Source organism: Heterocephalus glaber, unplaced genomic scaffold (genome assembly GCF_053883595.1).
Source record: "Heterocephalus glaber isolate CG9 unplaced genomic scaffold, H.glaber_assembly_v1.0 deba00001729, whole genome shotgun sequence".
NCBI lineage: Eukaryota > Metazoa > Chordata > Mammalia > Rodentia > Bathyergidae > Heterocephalus > Heterocephalus glaber.
Genome location: NW_028258440.1, coordinates 15,470,442 through 15,490,019, shown reverse-complemented (window position 1 = coordinate 15,490,019; position 19,578 = coordinate 15,470,442). Strand labels below are relative to the sequence as shown.

General features: G+C 41.3%; 1 protein-coding gene across 3 annotated transcripts in view; it reads right to left on the bottom strand.

Annotated features, from left to right (window-relative positions):
* The window catches only part of Lamp2 (lysosome associated membrane protein 2), a 49,538-nt gene extending 30,183 nt beyond the window's left edge, over window positions 1-19,355 (bottom strand). For all 3 annotated transcript variants that reach the window (XM_087199840.1, XM_004874601.3, XM_087199842.1), the window contains exon 1: window positions 19,147-19,355. In XM_087199840.1, the coding sequence (XP_087055966.1) occupies window positions 19,147-19,210 (64 nt within the window). In that variant the 5' untranslated portion in view covers window positions 19,211-19,355. The remainder of the gene's footprint in view (window positions 1-19,146) is intronic.
* Between the last annotated feature and the right edge of the window lie 223 nt (window positions 19,356-19,578).

Below are 19,578 nucleotides of genomic sequence, written 5' to 3'. Positions count from 1 at the left end.
CCATAAAAGGTTATTCCTAAATGCAAAGTTCATCACTTTGTTTCACTTTAATATCTAACTAACTAGAAAGGCTGAGGAATTTTTTGACATGAAATCAAAATTACTTCCTAAATTCTCAACCTGCTTGCTCCCCTCTTTAGGCAGAGAAACTTTACAGAGACAATGACTTTGGGACTTTTGGGTTAACTTGATTCCAATCTTCTACACTTAAACACAGGAACATTACCAGTAAACTGAAGAGTCCAAGGCCTCAAAATACTAATGGAGAGGTGGGGGGACTATCCCAGCAAACACACCTGGAGCATAAACAATGAGCAAGCACCTAAGGATTTTCTTCACTGTCTCACACTTCACCTGAAGGGGAAGCTATTTCCTGTTAAGATAGCTGCACAGTCTTTAATATCTGAGCAATCCAGTGGCATCTACAGGTAGGGGAATGCAGCAGAATGTAGAGAACAAAGCCTTAAGAAGAATATTCAGCAGGCCTGCCTCAGCAATAGCTTTCAAGCGGAACACAAAAGCCTACCATCACGCTCCACAGCCGCAGCTGCCCTAGCAAGCCCAAATAGTACGGGAAAGCTTGTGATTACTGACTAAATCTATTGGTTGAAGCTCAAAAAGACCTTGTGAGACCTAAGTAGGTTTTACTGCCACTCTTTTCTAAGTACAATATGGAATGGACCTGTCGTACAAATCCAAAGCTACCCTGCAATGATGCAGAGAACTCCAGTCAACTGGAGTTTTGCTTTTTTCATATGCTGTCTCTCTCAGTGTGGCTTAAAGTCCCTAGCTTTTGAGGCATCCTTGTGTCCCTGGGGTATATCCCACTTGGTCAATCATGATGGACCTTTCTGATATGTGGATGAATTTGATTTACCAGTGTTTTATTGAGAATTTTTGCATCTATGCATATTAGAGATACTGGTCTGTAGATTTTTCGTTGTCTCCTTAAAAGTTAAAAGTGGAATTGGGCCAGGGATTTAGCTCAGTGGCACCACGCCTGCCTTGCAAGCACAAGGTTCTGAGTTTGATCCCTGGTACCACAAAAAAAAAAAAAAAGTGGAATGGTGGTTACCACAGGCAGAGGAGAGTAGGCAGAGGGAGAGACGGAGTAGTACTAAATTACAGTTAGATAGAAACAAGAAGCTCTTATATACTATGGCACAGTATAAAAATTTTTCACCATAAAAAAATGATAAATGTTCAAAAGCTGGGTATGGTGGCACACGCCTATAATCCCAGCACTCTGAGAAGCTGAGGCAGGAGGATCACCAGCCTGGGCTACACAGTGAGTTCAAGGCCAGTCTGGACTACATAGCAACACTATTTCCAAAAAAAACCCCAAAAAACAAATGTTTGAAGAGAGATAAGACAATTATATTTGACCTAATTTAAATATTATATAATATATACATGTATCAAAAATCACATTATTTTGTACAATTTTATGTATTTTTTCTTTGTTTGTAGTACTGGGGACTGAGCCCAGGCCTCAAGCATGCTAAGCAAGTGTTTTACCACTGAACTACACTCCTAGCTAACCCTTTTAAAAATTTTATTTTGAGCCAAGTGTGGTGGCCCACACTTGTGATCCCAGCACTCAGGAGGCTGAGAGGCAGGAGAATCACCATGAGCTCAAGACCAGTCTGAATTACATAGTGAGACCCTGTCTCAAAAAAACAAATATTAAGTAAGTATTTTATTTAGAGACAAAATCTTATATAAGTTGCCTAGGTTGGCCTCAAACTCTCCATGTTCCTGCCCTGGCTTCCTGAATATCTGGAATTAATTACAGGCATGTGCCACCATTCCCTAAAAAAATTTTTAAGTTTAAATAAAAAGTTTCAGCATATTCTCCTTGTATTTAACTCTATTAATAAACAAGCAAGAAAAGCCTTTCGTGTATTAATAATTTACTTTCCAAAGATAACAGAGGAGCAGAAGAAAATTGTGTAAAACAATAGTAGGATCAATGTGTTCCAAGGTGGGAGAATTGAAGCTTGCTCAAGCAGAAGGCACAGGCTCTGCGTCATAGGTACCACAGGAAATCAAATTCAAGATAGTCTATCTACTTGGCCTATGGCAAGTACTGAGAAATGCCAGGGGCCCAGTACTTCATTCCAGCCCCTTCAGAGCCTTTCTACCTCCACTGCTGGTCTCCGTGTCCAACTGCACAGGGTTCACTTTCAGTTAAATATCTTTGACCTCAAAAGCAACAATTCCAAAACTAAAATCCACTCTCCTACTTTCCCTCTGACTGAAAGGCAGGGCCAGGCACTCTGGCTCAGCCGATTTGGAAATAGTTTCTACTTCATTCTCTTCATAAAATCCTACTGATTTTTTTTCCTTCAAATTCTCTCTTAAGGGCTAGGGGTCCCGAGTTCAATCCCCAGTACCAAAAAAAACCTTTCTCTTAAATCCAATTCTTGTTTCATTTCTACTTCCAATATACCACACCACCTCTAAATAACTAGTGCTGCCAGATTAGTAGTCCTTAAATACCACTTCCTCTTAAATCCACTCTCTTGTTCAAAAACTTTTACTGGCTCCCAAGTTCCCATATTAAACTTAAATTGCTCCCCCTGACTTTTAAAGTAACCCTTAATCTTATCCCACCCTATTCCTTCAGTCTCTCAAACCACTTTCCCAGAACATACCCTTTAATCTGGCTGTACTTGTTTCTACTGGACCTGAATGTCACATTCTCTTAAACTTCTATCTCTCAGTCCACTCTTCCTAACAGCTGAAATCTACTTTCTACTGACTTTTTAAATGTTCACCTCAAAGATGTCCCTCTTTATGGCTGCCCAAAGTATGAAACACCAACTTGCCAACTGGGTTGCAATGTCTGGTCGATATCACTGCCCACTGACAAAGTTGGCCACCTGCCTTCTCAGCCTCCTTCCAGCAAAGAAGGGAACCTGTGCTAGGCTCTGTCTACCAAAGGTATCCACCCCAGACTTCAAATTTTTGAGACAAGGTCTTACTATGTTGTCCAGGCTGGTCTTGAACTTGTGGACTTAAGTAATCCTCCCATCTCAGCCTCCCAAGCAGCTGGGACTATAACATGTACTATCATGCCCAGCTCATCCCAGTCTTTAATAGGGGGGCTATAATGGAGCCTGAAATGGAAAAAGCACCCCAGGGGCAAGGAAGAAGCCACAGTAGGATCAAGTGCCCAGGCAGCAAGATGGGAGTGGCCAGTGGGGAAAGCTGAAGTTTCCTGTTTGGTGGTGGTAGTGTGGTTCAGTGGCATGACTCTGGGTATGAAATCAGGCATTGAGATATACACCCAGAGTCACCAGTTCTTCTGAGTTATCTAATATACACTTTTATAAAGTAAAAACTTTGTTACGTACCATATACTACATATAGAAAAGTGCACAGCATAACATAAGGGAAATGGGCCAGGGATGTAGTTCAGCAGTACAGTGCCTGCCTGGCAAGTGAGAGGTTCTGAATTCAATTCCTGGTACCTTGCCCCCCCCCCGAAAAGGGAAAAGTGTACACAACATTAAATATACAAATCAAAGAACTGTCATAAATTGACCCCTCTCGTGTCAAGAAATCGAGCATTATAAATACAATCATTGCCGGGGATTTAGCTTAGTGGTTCTGCCACCTGCTTCGCAAGCGCAAGGTCCCGAGTTCAATCCCCAGTACAAAAAAATACAATCATTTCTCAGTATCTGCTGGAGATCAGTTCCAGGACACTCATGGATACCAAAAATCTATAAATGTTCCAGTCTCTTATATAAAATGGCATAGTATTTGCAGATAAGCTATACCCTCCCATATACTTTAAACCATCCCTAGATGACTTGTAATACTTAATAAAATATAAATGCTCTTAGTTATACTGTTTAGGGAATAATAACAAGAAAAGAAAGTCTGTATATATTCAGTATAGAGGCGGTATTTTTCCCTTACATTTTTGACCCACATTTGGTTGAATTTGTGAATGTGGAACTCGTAAAGACTATTTTCCCAAAACCCATCTTACTTCCCCTTCCAGTTATTATTCTCCTCCCAAGGGTAACCACCAAACTGATTTCTAACAGCATAGATTAAATGGAATTATTCTCTATGGTCTCTTTTGTATCTGGCTTCTTTCACTCAATATTATATTTTGTGAGATTCACCCATGTTGTGCGTAATTGCAGTGTATTTATCCTCACTGCTATACAGCTTTTGATTATTGGGTAAATACTAAGCTACATTTATGCTACTGTTGATGGACCAAACTTCTCTTACAAATACAGCTGTAAAGGGTCGGGGATTTAGCTCACTGATTCCACCGCCTGCCTCGCAAGCACAAGGTCCTGAGTTCCATCCCCGATACCCAAATACAGCTGTAAACATTCTTGCACAGATTGGTAAACGTGGTGTGTATATTTCTGTGTCTGTTGGATATATATATCTAGCAATGAAACTGGAGGGTCAAAGGGTATGCAGTATTTCACAATATCTTTTTAATATATTCCCTTTTTAAATCAATGAGATTTTATTCCCCTTACTTGGAAGCAGGGATATTTTTCAGTGACCATTTTTTCCACAAAACTTTCCTTGAATATGAAAGTGCCCAAAGGACACTTCTAAACCGTATTCCCCACATTTCAGTGTATTTTACACTATCCTGAATTATTCAGTTATTTTATGCCAGTAAATCCTGTTTCTCACTGTCAAAAGCTCCAAAACAGCAATTTTCAACTGTTACATCACAACAAACTAGTGTGCCATGGAAAATTACAGTTTACAGTAATTCTTTACTAATAAAAAAGCAAAGTCTAAATGAATGATATATATGGATAGGTTCAAAACTTTCTTCTGATAATGTTTCTGTCTCTCATTTGAATTCCAATATCTCCCTTAATCAGATGATCTTATCTATGCCACAACCCCAGGAGTGTCTTTTATATGAATGTCATCTATCATGAGTGTCACAGTGGAGACCAGGGTCTATTACTTTTCCTCCATCTCCTAGCATTCCTAATAGTGCTGCATACATATTAGATTTTTAATAAATATGGATTGATAATATCATGGTGAAAATGTCCTGCAATAAGGATCTGAAAATAATTTATTCTAATTACAGGAAAACTAGTCCTTCAGGGCTTCCAAATTATGAACCCAACAGCCTTCTGGCTACACCCTAAAACTTCCTGTCAGTTTTCTCAATAAATTTTGACATGGATTTCAAGTTAGGAATAATACTTAGGTAAAAAGTCTTTGAGGATAAGATTTCCATTCTTATTGCTATGCTTGATGTTAGAATAGCCAAACTGTATTTGCTTAAAAGCTTTTATGATATTAAAAAGCCATAGCTGAATCATAACCTAGAGTATATGATACGGAGCTGAGAATTTGTTCTCTAGAGAAAGTCATGCCCCGAAATCAACCTTCTCAAATCCAAGTATCCTCTCAATTCTATTTCCAAAAGGGTCATTTATAGATTCTTATAGAACTCAGAGCTGATTTGTCCAAGCTTAAAGCACTGCAAAAAGTGGGTGGATTTTTGTAAGTCTGTTTGACTCAAAGTCTAGCTGAAAAAATACACTCATCCGGAAACAAAACTGGAGGTGAAAGAAAGAGGGTAAAACTAGTGATAATACAATTTAAAAAAAAAAAATGAGCTGTATCCTGAGTCACGTGGAAGACACCGAATTACCCCACTGCGGACAGGCAGCCACCTGATTCCACATTACCAAGGCACAGAGGACACCAGACCACCAGACCAAGGTACTGAGTCCCACTGTTCCCGGCCCAGAGGTAGGGGATTCTAAGCCGTCGTCCCACTGCTCCTGGTCCAGAGGAAGGGGCTTCCCAGTCACCATCCCTCCCTCTGCTCCCAGCCCAGAGGAAAGGGCTTTTGGGCCACCTTCTGTCCCACTGCTCCTGGCCCAGAGGAAGGGGCTTCCGGGCCACCATCCCTCCCACCACTCCCAGCCCAGAGGGAGGGGCTTCTGAGCCACCATCCCACTGCTCCTGGTCCAGAGGAAGGGGTTTCCCGGCCACCATCCCTCCCACTGCTACCAGCCCACAGGAAAGGGCTTTTGGGTCACCATCCTTACCGCTGCTCCCAGCCGCTGTCCCACCTCACCCAGCTCAGAGGAGGTAATCCGTGCAGGCGCTAACAGCCCCCCACCCCAGTCGAAATGAGAAAACACATAAATAAGTCTCAAAACCAGATTTCCAAATCACCTACAGCAACCCCAAAGGGAAATGAGAGGGAACCCTCTGATACTCAACCACCTGGACCCACTGAACTGGCAACAAAAGGGGATCTGGAAGAAATGAAATCAGAAATAATTTCTCAGATAACAGAAGAAATTGTGCCCTTAGTGCAAGACATGATTAATAAATCTAGAGAGGAGCTCAGGAACATGATGGAATCCCAACATAAGAAACAAATGGAATCCATAAAACAGATGCAAATAGATTTCCAGGACATGAAAAACTCCACTGAAAGTCTACACAGCAGAATGAGCCAGTGTGAGGACAGAATTTCAGATATAGAAGATAAGATTGCAATTAGTGACCAGGAAAAGAAAAATTGCTTCAAAATTATAAGGGAACATGAGAAATCAATCCAGCAGCTGCTAGATGATGCAAAAAAGAATAACATAAGACTGATTGGGCTCAATGAAGAAACAGGAGAGAGTGCAGATGACATAAAAACTCCCTTCACAGAAATAATGGCAGAAAACTTCCCAAGCAGGGGAAAAGAGCTTGACATACAGATAAGTGAGGCATACAGGACTCCAAATAGCTTTCATCAAAAAAAATCTACACATAGGCATATAATTGTGAAGATTCCAGAAACACAACAGAAGAACAAAGTTCTCCAAGCAGTCAGAGAAGAGAAACAAATCACATACAAAGGGAAGCCCATCAGAATCACAGCAGACTTCTCAACACAAACCCTCAAGGCAAGAAGAGCTTGGAGTGACATATTCCAAGCCCTAAAAGAAAACAGCCTCCAACCCAGATTGGTGTACCCTGCAAAACTATCTTTCAAAATGGATGGAGAAATAAGATACTTTCATGACAAAGAGCACCTTAGGAACTTCGTGAATACCAATCCAGCACTCCAAAGAATTTTACACAATATCCTAGGAACAGACATTGAGGATCACAACCCCAGGAAGCAAAGCAGAATGAACCCATCTGGCATGACAAGAAATTAAATGGAAAGGGGGAGAACCCAACAAAAAGAAAAAGTCATGGCAATAACAAGTCAGTACATTTCAGTTATAACCATCAATGTTAATGGTCTCAATTCACCAATCAAAAGAAATAGACTGGCAGAATGGGTCAAGAAGCAAAATCCAACAATATGCTGCACACAAGAAACACACTTAAAAGGAAACTCACAGACTGAAAGTTAAAGGGTGGAAAACTATACTGCATGTGACAGGAACCCGAAAAAAAGCAGGAGTAGCTATCCTCTTGGCAGATCAAGTAGATTTCAAACCAACACTGATTAAGAGAGACGAAGAAGGACACTACATCCTTGTAAAGGGAAGAATCCAAGAGGAAGAGATAACAATCATAAATATCTATGCACCAAACACTAGTGCACCCAACTATATAAAACAAATACTAACGGACATGAAAAGCCACATATGCACTAATACAACTGTAGTGGGGGACCTCAACACACCACTGTCACAAATAGATAGATCAACTAGACTAAGTAATGAAATACTAGAACTCAATCGAACTCTTGAACAAATGAAATTAACAGATGTTTACAGAGTCTTCCACCCCACAAAATCAGAATACACATTCTTCTCAGCTGCACATAGGTCATTCTCCAAAATAGACCACATACTCACACACAGAACATGTTTAAGTAAGTGCAAAGGAATTGAAGTTATCCCCTGTATATTATCAGACCATAGTGCGATGAAATTGGAGATCCATAGCAAAAGAAACTCAAAAAATTTCATAAACACATGGAAATTGAACAACACACTTCGGAATAACCAATGGGTCAGAGGAAATTAAAGAAGAAATCAGACAGTTCCTTCAATTAAATGACAACGACAATACAACATATCAGAATCTATGGGACACAATGAAAGCTGTCTTACGAGGGAAATTCATAGCAGTGAATACGCATATTAGGAAAACAGAACGAGCCCAATTAAACAACCTGATGCTGAACCTCAGGCTTCTAGAAAAAGAAGAGCAGGACAACCCCAAAGCTCATACAAGGGAGGAAATTATAAAGATCAGAGGAGAAATCAATGCAATGGAGACTAAGAGAACGATACAAAAAATCCATTAAGCCAAGAGATGGTTCTTCGAAAGGATCAACAAAATTGACAAACCCTTAGCCAACCTTGTCAGAAAAAGGAAAGAAAAGGCCCAAATCCAAGCAATTCGGAATGAAAAGGGTGAAACTACAACAGACCCAGCAGAAATCCAGAGGATCATCGATACCTACTTCCAGAACCTATACGCCAATAAGATGAAATGGACAGATTCCTAGATACATATGAATTACCAAAGTTGAATGAAGAAGACCTAAAAATTCTGAACAACCCAGTATCAACCAATGAAATTGAAAACATAATTAAAAACTTATCACCTAAGGAAAGCCCGGGCCCTGATGGCTTCACTGCTGAATTCTACAAGACATTTAGAGAGGAACTGCTGCCACTACTGTTTAAACTCTTCAATGAAATTGAAAGGGAAGCAATACTCCCAAATTCATTCCTGGAACCAAGCATCACCTTGATCCCCAAAGCAGAGAAAGACCCAACTGAAAAAGAGAACTATAGGCCAATCTCACTAATGAACATAGATGCAAAAACGCTTAATAAGATACTGGCAAACAGAATGCAGAAGATCATCAAGAAGATCATACACCCTGATAAAGTGGGATTCATCCCAGGGATGCAGGGATGGTTCAATATAGAAAAATCAATCAATGGAATACACTATATCAATAGAGCCAAGGACAAAAACCATTTGATTATCTCCATAGACAAAGAAAAAGCATTTGACAAAATCCAACATGCATTTATGATAAAAACCCTACAAAAAATTGGAATAGATGGTCTCTACCTCAAGCTGATAGAAGCCATCTATGAAAAACCAACAGCCAATATCATACTAAATGGTCAAAAACTGAAATCCTTCACACTAAAATCAGGAACAAGACAAGGATGTCCACTATCACCACTCTTGTTCAATACAGTTCTGGAAACATTAGCCACGGCAATTAGACAAGAGAAAGAAATAAAAGGAATAAAGATAGGAAAAGAAGAAGTCAAATTGTCATTATTTGCAGATGACATGATACTCTATATAGAAGACCCCAAGAACTCCACCAAAAGTCTTCTAGACTTAAAAACCAAATTCAGTCAAGTAGCTTGTTACAATGTCAACACACAAAAATCAATAGCTTTCCTCTACACCAATGACAGACTCACTGAGAGAGAAATAGGCCAAATAATTCCTTTCACAATAGCATCCAAAAAACTGAAATACCTAGGAATCATCCTAACCAAAGAAATCAAAGACTTCTTCTCTGAAAACTATGGCACTCTGAAAAGAGAGATTGAAGATGGTATCAGAAAATGGACAGACATCCCCTGCTCCTGGGTAGGAAGGATTAATATAGTGAAAATGGCCATACTTCCAAAACTGCTATATAGATTTAATGCAATTCCAATTGAGATCCCAGCAGCATACTTCACAGACCTCGAGAAAACAATCCAAAAATTCATTTGGAGCAAGAAGAGACCCAGAATAGCAAAAGCAATTCTAGGTAACAGAGACATGGCAGGGGGTATCACAATCCCCAACCTGCAACTCTACTACAAAGCTACTGTGATAAAAACAGCATGGTACTGGCAAAGAAACAGACTTGAGGACCAGTGGAACAGATTAGAAGATGCAGAAACAACGCCAGACACACTCAGCCATCTCATCTTCGACAAAGGAGCCAAACACCCTCACTGGAGGAAAGATAGCCTCTTTAATAAATGGTGCTGGAAAAATTGGGCTTCAACTTGCCAAAGATTAAAACTAGACCTGTATCTCTCACCACGCACTAAACTAAAATCAAAATGGATTAAAGATCTAAATATTAAAATAGAAACTCTGAACCAGTTGGAACAGAGGTTAGGTAGAACCCTTGAAGACATCGGTGGAGGAAAAGATTTTATGAACAAAACCTCAGTTGCCCGGGAACTAGCACAAACAATCAACAAATGGGATCTCTTCTTATTAAAAGGCTTCTGCACAGCAAGAGAAACCAGCAGCAGTGTGAAGAGACAACCCACAATGTGGGAAAAAATCTTCACCTGCTCTTCCTCAGACATAGGTCTACTATCTCAAATCTATAAAGAACTGAAAAAGATCAGACCTCCCAAATTTAAAGACCCAATCCAAAACTGGGCATCTGAAATGAACAGACATTTCTCAGACAAAGAAGTAGAAACAGAAAATAAATACATGAAAAAATGTTCAACGTCATTGGTCATTCGAGAGATGCAAATGAAAACAACACTGAGATTCCACCTCACCCCAGAAAGAATGGCTGCTATCATGAAATCAACCAATAACAAATGCTGGCAGGGCTGTGGGGAAAGAGGAACCCTGCTCCACTGCTGGTGGGAGTGTAGACTGGTGCAACCACTTCGGAAATCAGTATGGAGATACCTCAAAGAACTAGGACTGGAAATCCCATGTGATCCCTCTATTCCACTGCTGGGGATCTTCCCCAAAGAATTAAAAGAATCATACCACAGTGATATATGTGCACCCATGTTCATAGCAGCCCAGTTTGTAATAGCTAAAACTTGGAAACAGCCCAAATGCCCATCAACTGGAGACTGGATAAAGAAAATGTGGTTTTTTTATAAAATGGAGTACTACTCAGCCATAAAAAATGAGAAATTAGAGACATTTATAGCTAAGTGGATGCACATTGAGACAATACTCTTAAGTGAAATAAACAGGACACACATGTGTAAATACCGAATAGTTTCTCTGGTGTGAGAAACTGAAAGTGTAAATAAGGACTAAATGTATAATAGGTAATGTGAAATAGGAAGAAAGGGGGCAAAGGGGAAGGAAGTGGGAGGGCTAGGGGAAAGGATAGAAGGGAATGGGATTAATATGAGAAAATGGAAAAATAGGAACAAAATTTTTGTAAATAGAGAGGGCTGGAGGGGTTGAAGGGAGGGCTCAGCAAGGGTGAAAAACAAGAACCAAGAGAGACTATGTAAAGGTGCAAATTTCCAATGATGAATGTCATTATATTGTATACCTAAAATGTACCAATGATTAGAATGAATAATCGATAATGTAAAATAGGAAGAAAAGGTCCAAAGGGGTAGGGGTAGTGGGAGAGGCAGGGGAAAGGAAAAAAGGGAAAGGAAAAAATGATGAGAAATGGAAAAAATGGAAATAAAGTCTCTGTAAATAGGGAAGGGTGGAGGGTGTGAAGGGAGGGCTAGGAATGGGGAAAAAATAAGAACCAAGATGCTTTATATAAAGGTACAATTCCCAATGAGAAATGTAATTGTGTTGTATACCTACAATGTACCAATAAAAGAATTTAATACAAAAAAAACAGGATGGAACTATGGACAAATGAGTAAATAAATAAATAATGCACTTATTGCTGGAATTAAAAAAAAATGACCTGGGGGGGGTGGGATAAAATAAAATTTATTAAAGGGACAAAAAAAATGAAAATAGAAGGAAAAACTGGAAACAAAGCTTTTGTACACAGGGGGGGTGTTGGGGGATAGGATAAAATAAAACCTATTAAAAATTAAATAAATAAAATGTAGGGGATGGGATTTTAGACCAAATATTGGATGTTAAGGAATCACTGTTAAGCTTGGTGATAGACCACTGGGTTCACTATACTATTTTCTCTGCTTTTCTGAAAAGTTTTAAAAATTAAATTTACTTTTAGCTATTAAAAAAAAAATTAAAGAAGTAAAAATGAGTATCATACCTTTAAAAAAAATGGAAGCAAAGCTTTTGTATACAGGGACGGAAGGGTTTACAGGAGGGGGGAATGGGATAAAATAAAATTTATTTTAAAAATAATGTTTTAGCAATTTTAAGTCCATAGACACAGATATCAATTTCAGGATAAACCTTACATTTCATAAAAAATTAAGTTAAAAGTTACTTCAGATTTTAGACTACATCAAAATAAAAAGCTATACTATTTTAATAAAAATAGAATACCTTTAAAGTTGGATCCTATAGAAAACTTGACACCAAAACATCATCCATAAATGAAATAATAGAAAATAAACCATATTAAATATAAAACTTTAAAAAAATAAAATTTTAAAAATTAAAAAAAATAAACAATGACCTAAAAAAAGAACATGATTCTCACCTATCCCTGGAGTTGAAGAGCTAGAATTCAAATCAGGCAGCCTCACTTCTAGCTATGAGAGTTTGGGTAGGGTATCTCTGCTGAGAATTGTTCAGTAGTATACATACCTCTAATAGGTTCTGTGAAAGCATATAAGCCCTTCAGAGGTAAAAGAACTTTGCCAAGCAAGTTAGAGATTCCCGTTTACAAGCCTTCCTTCCAGTAAACACAGTACCTAAAAAGATCCCTCTGTTTAGGTGTATGTTTACTTTGACCTTATTAAATTATGGACTCTTGTCAACTTTATTCACTCATAATGTTGGCCAAAAGGCCTTTTTAAAAAACAGGACAGCTGACGCCAGAGATTTAGCTCAGTGGCACTACGCCTGCCTCGCAAGCCCAAGGTCCTGAGTTCAATCCTCAGAACCAAAAAAAAAAAAAAAAAAAAAAACAGGACAGCCAGGTAGCCAGGTGTAGTAGCATACACCTGTAATCCCAGCACTTGGGAGGCTGAGGCAGGAAGACTGCTACAAGCTCAAGGCCAGCCTGGGCTACATGGTGAGTTCAACCCCAACCTAAATTACAGAGCAAGACCCTGTCTCAAGAAAGACAAAAAAAAAGGACATAGAGGCAATAGTACCTATTTACTTTCTTTTCCATTCAGTGATGGTTTCCCCATAGATTAAGGTCAAACTAATTGTTCTTTATTTATTATTCCCAGTATAGGTTTACTCGCTATACTCAGGTGCTTATACAATCACTTTTTGTAAGACTCTTAAAACAGAAAATTAATACAATGATTTTAAGCTACAAATGTTGGGAATGTGGAAAGGAATTAAAAATTAATAAAAATATGATTGTAAGCTACCAAATGTCTTAATTTTTTCAGGTCAGAGAGTGGGTAAGGAAATGAGATTCAATTCCATTCAACTAATGGAAAGTGCTTATTGCTGCGCCCTGTTTGGCAGACCTCCAGAATTCTTTTGCAGTGCACAGTAGGATACCAACAAGTACTGATAAAATATACTTTGGGATCTGAGGGGATTGCTGATGACTTTAATATGAAATTACAATCAAGAAGCTTTTGTCACTACACAAAGAAAAGCAGCCTTCCCACACCAAAGGTCACTTAAGTCAGCTCCAGTGCTGTGAAATAATCCTTGTTTACGAAGTCTATCCAAGGATATAAAGGAAGAAAACTGTATTTGTGTGAAATATTTAAATATTTATAATCCTATCAGATGTGATAATCAATGACTAATAAACTAATGGCAAGCCTGTCCTTTCAAATATTTCCATTATAGTTAGAATAATTATTGACAGAGCGATGTTAACATTCTCTTTTTTCAGATGGCCTCCAAAGAGAGAAATATCGGCTCTTTGTGAAAACCTAACTCTCTTCACCCAGGACTTCCTAGTTCTTCATATTAACCTGTGGGTATAGCTGAGGAAGCACCAGGAATAGACTAGTGTCATTATATGAGATTATACTTCAGTGATTTGGTCTGTAATCACCTGTACTTTTCTCACTGATCTTGCAAGTTCTACACTTGATCTTAGCCAAAATGTTAAGAAGCAACTGCAGTTCTCAATCCAAAGATACATAAGACCTTATAAAACATCACTTAAGTAGGGTTCACAGAAGAAAAAAAAAAAGACCAAGTTGGTCTAGTTCTACATCATATGTCCAATGCCCACCAATGAATGCTCTCGACACAATTCTGCTGATGGTTAATCACGTACCAGGCCCAGTGCCAGTAAGGCCATGGGAAATACGATGGTCTCTGCTCTCCGAGACTAAAAACCATAAGGGAGACTTACCAGGAACCAGGAGAAAAAAAAGAACAGAAAATAGGCTAGTGTAATAACCTAAGACTTTGGGAAAGACAAGATTTATTCTTGTTCCCCCAATGGTCACGTGATCACCTTCCTTCAAACAGCTAAGTCTCTGCCCAAATGTCACCCAACAACAGAAAGCCCTCTGATCCATAATATTAAGACAGGTCATCCCAGAGCCCATCACCCACCCCTCAGCCGCTCGTTCTTCCTCCTTGTTATCTGATTTCTTTACAGTGTTCATCACTGTCTGAAATTCTGTTGTTTAATTTTCCGTCCGTCCCCCCCCCACCCCCGCACCGTGCCATTAAAATGTAAGTTCCAACCCTTGGGACTGGTGGTACATGCCTGTAATCCCAGAAGTTAGGCTGAGGCAGGAGGATTACTGAGACAGGAGTTTGAGTTCAAGGCCAGCCTGAATTATATAATGGGACCCTGTCTCAAACCCTCCCCCCAAAAAGGTAAGTTCCATGAGAGCAGAATCTCATCTGTCCTGTCCACTCCTCTGTTCCTTTCATCAAGTATAGTGAGTGGGACACAACAGACATCAATAACATTTGTGGGAAGGAAGGACTCCCACCAGTGAAGTGTACAGGAGGGATATATAGTTTTTGAGGCAATGTCTCACTATGTAATTCAGGCTGGCCTTGAACTTGAGGTGATCCTCCTGCCACAGCCTCCCGAGTACTGGGATTACAGGCATGTGCCATCACACTGAGCATACCTAGGATATTTATAGGAGATTCTTCTCACACAAAAGAGCCTTAATACTTAAATATACTTTAAAAATTGCCTCATTCAACCAAAAAAACCCAAAAAACAAAAAACAGAAGTAGTTATAGGAATCAACCACAGAATTCTGAAATCCATGATGTCACAAAGGAAACATTAAGCAATGATGCTAGGAAAGGACTTTCACTCCATTGCTTTTCTTATAATGTCTCTAAGTTATATAGTTTTTTTTCTAGAATTTTCTGATTGGTTGTAATTCATTCAAATAAAGGTCAGCACAATTTAATTTCTGTGAAAAAGACCAATACATAGATACTAAGAATTCTTTTCTATACTTAACCCTACAGCAGCTGTATTTTTCCCATGGTGCTGGGCCTCAAACCAAGGGCCTCATGCATGCTAGATAAGTACTCCCTTGAGCCACATCCCCCGCTCTAAAGCAGTTACAGTGGACCCTCAAGTTGACTGGCCTGACATATGGAGCAACTTGGGTTCATTAGGTTAATGGACGATTCATCTGCCTCTTGTTATCGATAGCATGTACCCAGGTAAACATCCAGATCTCAGCTGTATTGACTTACAACTGACTTGAGCTACAACCAGCCCTCAGGAACTGATGGAGTTCGTAAGTCAAGGGTCCATTGTATTTTGAAAAGGCTACTGGTGGAGCTGGGATAGAGTAATAAAATTACAGAGGGGAGTCACAAAATGAAACTTGCACCGCCAGTTCACTGAGGCTAATGAGACTGCATTCAGGATAAACCCTCCCTCACTGGTACCCTCTGCAGGACCCAGGCACAGTACCAGGTACACAGCAGTTACCTGATAAGTACTATTCAATTTGCAATTGAAAAGTAATATGCAAAACCCATTAAACAACTAAAGACCTGCCAAATATTTTTTTTTTTTTGGTATGGGGATCAAACTCAGGACCTTTCGATTTCAAGGCAAGTGGCGGCACCACTCAGCTAAACTCCTAGCCCTAACTTGCTAAATTTTTAGGATGCAAAAGGTACATGGGAGTAATTTGGGCTCCACACTGAACCAAGAGAGCTGTCTGAAAAAAACAGCTGCATAAAACGATAGTTTCTTTTGCATCCTGGAACCTTTTAAAAACTGGATTTAGGGCCAGGGATGTAGCTCAGTGGCACTGTGCCTGCGTCACAAGCGCAAGGTCCTGAGTTCAACACCTGGTACCACAAAAAAAAAAAAAAACAAAACTGGATATAGCTACATTATTAACTTTTACTCCTCCAAATCCTATTCTGAACTTGGAGGTAGAGAGAATCAATCTTGTAATTCTTCCAATAGGAGGAACCTAGTTAGTTCTCATCAATAAATGGCAAGCTAAGATGAGCTAGCTGATGGGCTCTTTTATGTGCTTCTTTTTGCCTATTTTCTGCAGTGAGCAAGCACTGCTTTTGTAAAAACTAAACCAAAAAAAAGCTTTCATTAAAAAAATAATGACATGAAAGCAGATAAGTAGGACAACTATTATTTTTCTCCCTTTCTCTGAGGAGTAACAGTGCTGTGTTTGTGCACTGATTCAATTGGCAGGGAACAACTGGTTAGCAGATGCCTCACTCAGATGTGTTCTAGTCAGATAAGGTGCTTTCCATTGTAAACAGCCCTCTTGGAGTCCTCTGGCCCTCAGTAAGTGCTGCACAGTACAATCAACGCTGGGAACTAAGCATTCCACCAGAGCCTCATGGCCCCATTTCAGAAGCCTGCAGAGGACTTTCCTGCCCTGCCAGGCTAGCTGGACTAGATCATGGATGTGCACACATTTGCAAGTCAGGACCCTTTGATTCTCCTATCCAAGGAGGGCCTCTCAGAGCTTCAGGTTATGAGTTGTATCTATTGGTAGTTACTGTATTCAAAATGAAAACTGAGACATGAGTGCAACACAAGAGCACTAGAGGCATCAGGGTGGTGATGTCATCACACATTATGTGGCTTCTGGCAAACTCCACTGTATGCTGGCAAATGGGTTGGAGTGCAAAGGACAAATACCTTCTTAGTATTGTTCTGGAAAGTTCTGATCTCACAGGTCCCCAGAAAAGGACCTAGAGAATTAGAGGACTGGATAAGCAAGACCTGTTTCAAAACTATGGTCCTCAAGCAGGGGACCTCAAGCTTGACACTACTGACATTTTGAAGTGTATCATTCTTTGTTAAGATGGGCTGTCCTGTACTTGCAAGAAGTTGAGCAGTCTCACTGGCTTCTATCTACTAGATGCCAAGAGCATTCCCCCTCTCCCCCATGTTGTGACAACCAAAAATATCTTCAGATATTCCCAATATCGGCTGGTTGTGGACCAGGGTGCAGCAGGGTACACCAGTATTCTACTGAAATGTGAATTATAAAATACTTACCTCCCATTGCCTCCTCAGGCCCCCAAATATGTCTATTTCCTCCCTCCTCCCACCTAGATCTGTTTTGTTGTTGTTGTTTTGGGTTTTTTTGGTACCAGGGATCGAACTCCGGACGTTGCACTTTCGAGGCAGGCACCAGAACCACTGAGCTAAATCCCGGGCCCTAGATCTGTCCTTTCTGCGCTTTTATTCAGTCACAAACAGCAAGAGCCAGTGGGTAATAAGCACAGGATGAATGAGGTCAGGAAGAGACATTCTGGTCAAAGTTCGCCTTTAGACATTAAAACTGTTAGGGATCCAGTTTACTGGGGCAGAGCACAATGGACGTTCATCCAGCCATTCTTCTAACAAAATAACCCAATCCTTGAAAAGTGATGTACTTCCTCCAGAAAAAAACAGGCAACAGCCAATGTATGGTGGGGAAGAAGAAATCAAGAGACTATGAAGGGAAGGAAGTGTCCTACAAAACTCAGATAAACAACCACCAAAATCTCCCACCTGGAAAACTCTCCCAACTGCAGCACCTGGGGGCTTTTTTGTCAGTATCTGGCTGAAGTAGCAAAACTGATAGAAAATCTATATCGTTGGGCCCGGGATTTAGCTCAGTGGTGGTGCCGCCGCCTGCCACGAAAGCGCCAAGGACCTGAGTTTAATCCCCGGTACCAAAAAAAAAAAAAAAAGAAAGAAAAGAAAAAAAAGAAAGAAAATCTATATCCTCAATACTTCCAAGTCAGATATTCCCAGCCAAAGTTCTCACTCGTTCCTTTAGTCTGCAGAGGTTGAAACCAAGTTTTCTCTCCTGACAACTGTCCCCAGCCACCCTTGGTCCCATCACCCTCAAAACTCTGAGCATCAGGGCTGAGGATTAAGCTCAGGGGATTTAGCTCAGTAGTGCCACCGCCTGCCTCGAAAGCGCAAGATCCTGAGTTCGATCCCCAGTACCCGCCCCTCAAAAAAACCCTCTGAGCAGCAAATTCAAATGCTGCGTCCTTCCTCATCTCATTAATCACCCTTTCTCCACAGACTCAAATCGCTTCCTACCAACAGGGCGCGGCGGCACACGCCTACAATCTCAGCGCTCAGGAGGCTGAGGCAGGAGGACTGCCGTGAGTTCAAAGCCAGCTTCAACTACGTAATGAGACCCTGTCTCAAAAAAAAAAATTCCTTCCCACAACCCCCCCCCAGAAAGCGTAGTGTGGTGGCACATGACTAGTAATCCCACAACTCTCCTGTAATCCCAGCACTCGGGAGGAAGGAAGGCAGGAGGGTAACCGAGAGTTCGCGGCCAGCCTGAACTATAAAACGAGTTCAAGGCCAGTATAGCGAAACCCTGTCTCAAAAAAAAAAAAAAAAAGGAAAAAAGGCATCGTATCGCCGCGCCTCCGGCACTACTGTCCTTAGCCGCCCGCACCCCCGCTCTCCCCGCCGGCGGTTTCACGCAGGTGGTCTTCTTTCCCAATTTTTTCCTCCTCCGGCAGTTTTCCCACCATCTTCGAAACTTGCCTGAAACCAGGAAACCGAGGCGCCCCCAGTGGTGTCGGCCGCCCCGCCCCGCCTGCTCACTCCTCGGCGCGCGCCCCGAGTAACTCCTCGCTCGCCCTCCCACCCGCCGGCCTCCGCCCCGACCGGCCCCGCGCAACTCTCGCGGGCCCTCTCTCCCGCCACCCCTCGCTTAAGCCTTCTTCAGGTCACTGCTCGTCTCCCCGGGGCAGCAACACCTCCCGGAGTCAGCCGCCGAGCCTCTGAAGCCCGGCCCGGACCAGTCTTTCAGGTTGTGTGGCCTCTGAACCAGCGCCCCGGGCCCAGGCTGAGAGTCGAATCCGGAGGGCCCGACAACTCACCCAGGACTAGGCAGAGGAGAACGAGCTCCAAGCGCGGAACAGGGCAGAAGCGGAAGCACAGCATGATTCCGCCGGGCGAACGAGGCGGCGGCGAATGCAGCAATACCAGCGACACAGCTCGCGGGAGCTGAGGCCAGAACTTGGAGGACCACCGACCACAGCGCCGCAAGAGCCAGGAGTAGCCGCTCCGGCCCGAGTCATAAGATCAGGGGCGGAGCTTGGCCTCGCCATCAGCCAATAGGCGCGCTGGAAAGCCGGTCGAGCGGTAGTGATGCGGGGGGGCAGTGGGCGGGGAGACCACGTCCTGGTTTTGTGGTTCACAACCATTATTAAGCTCCTAAGAGATGTGCTCGGAAAGCATTTTCTAAGGCTAAGGAGAGAAGGTGAACTTTTGAAGGCTGTAGATACACTATTTCTGTTCTGGCTCCTTAA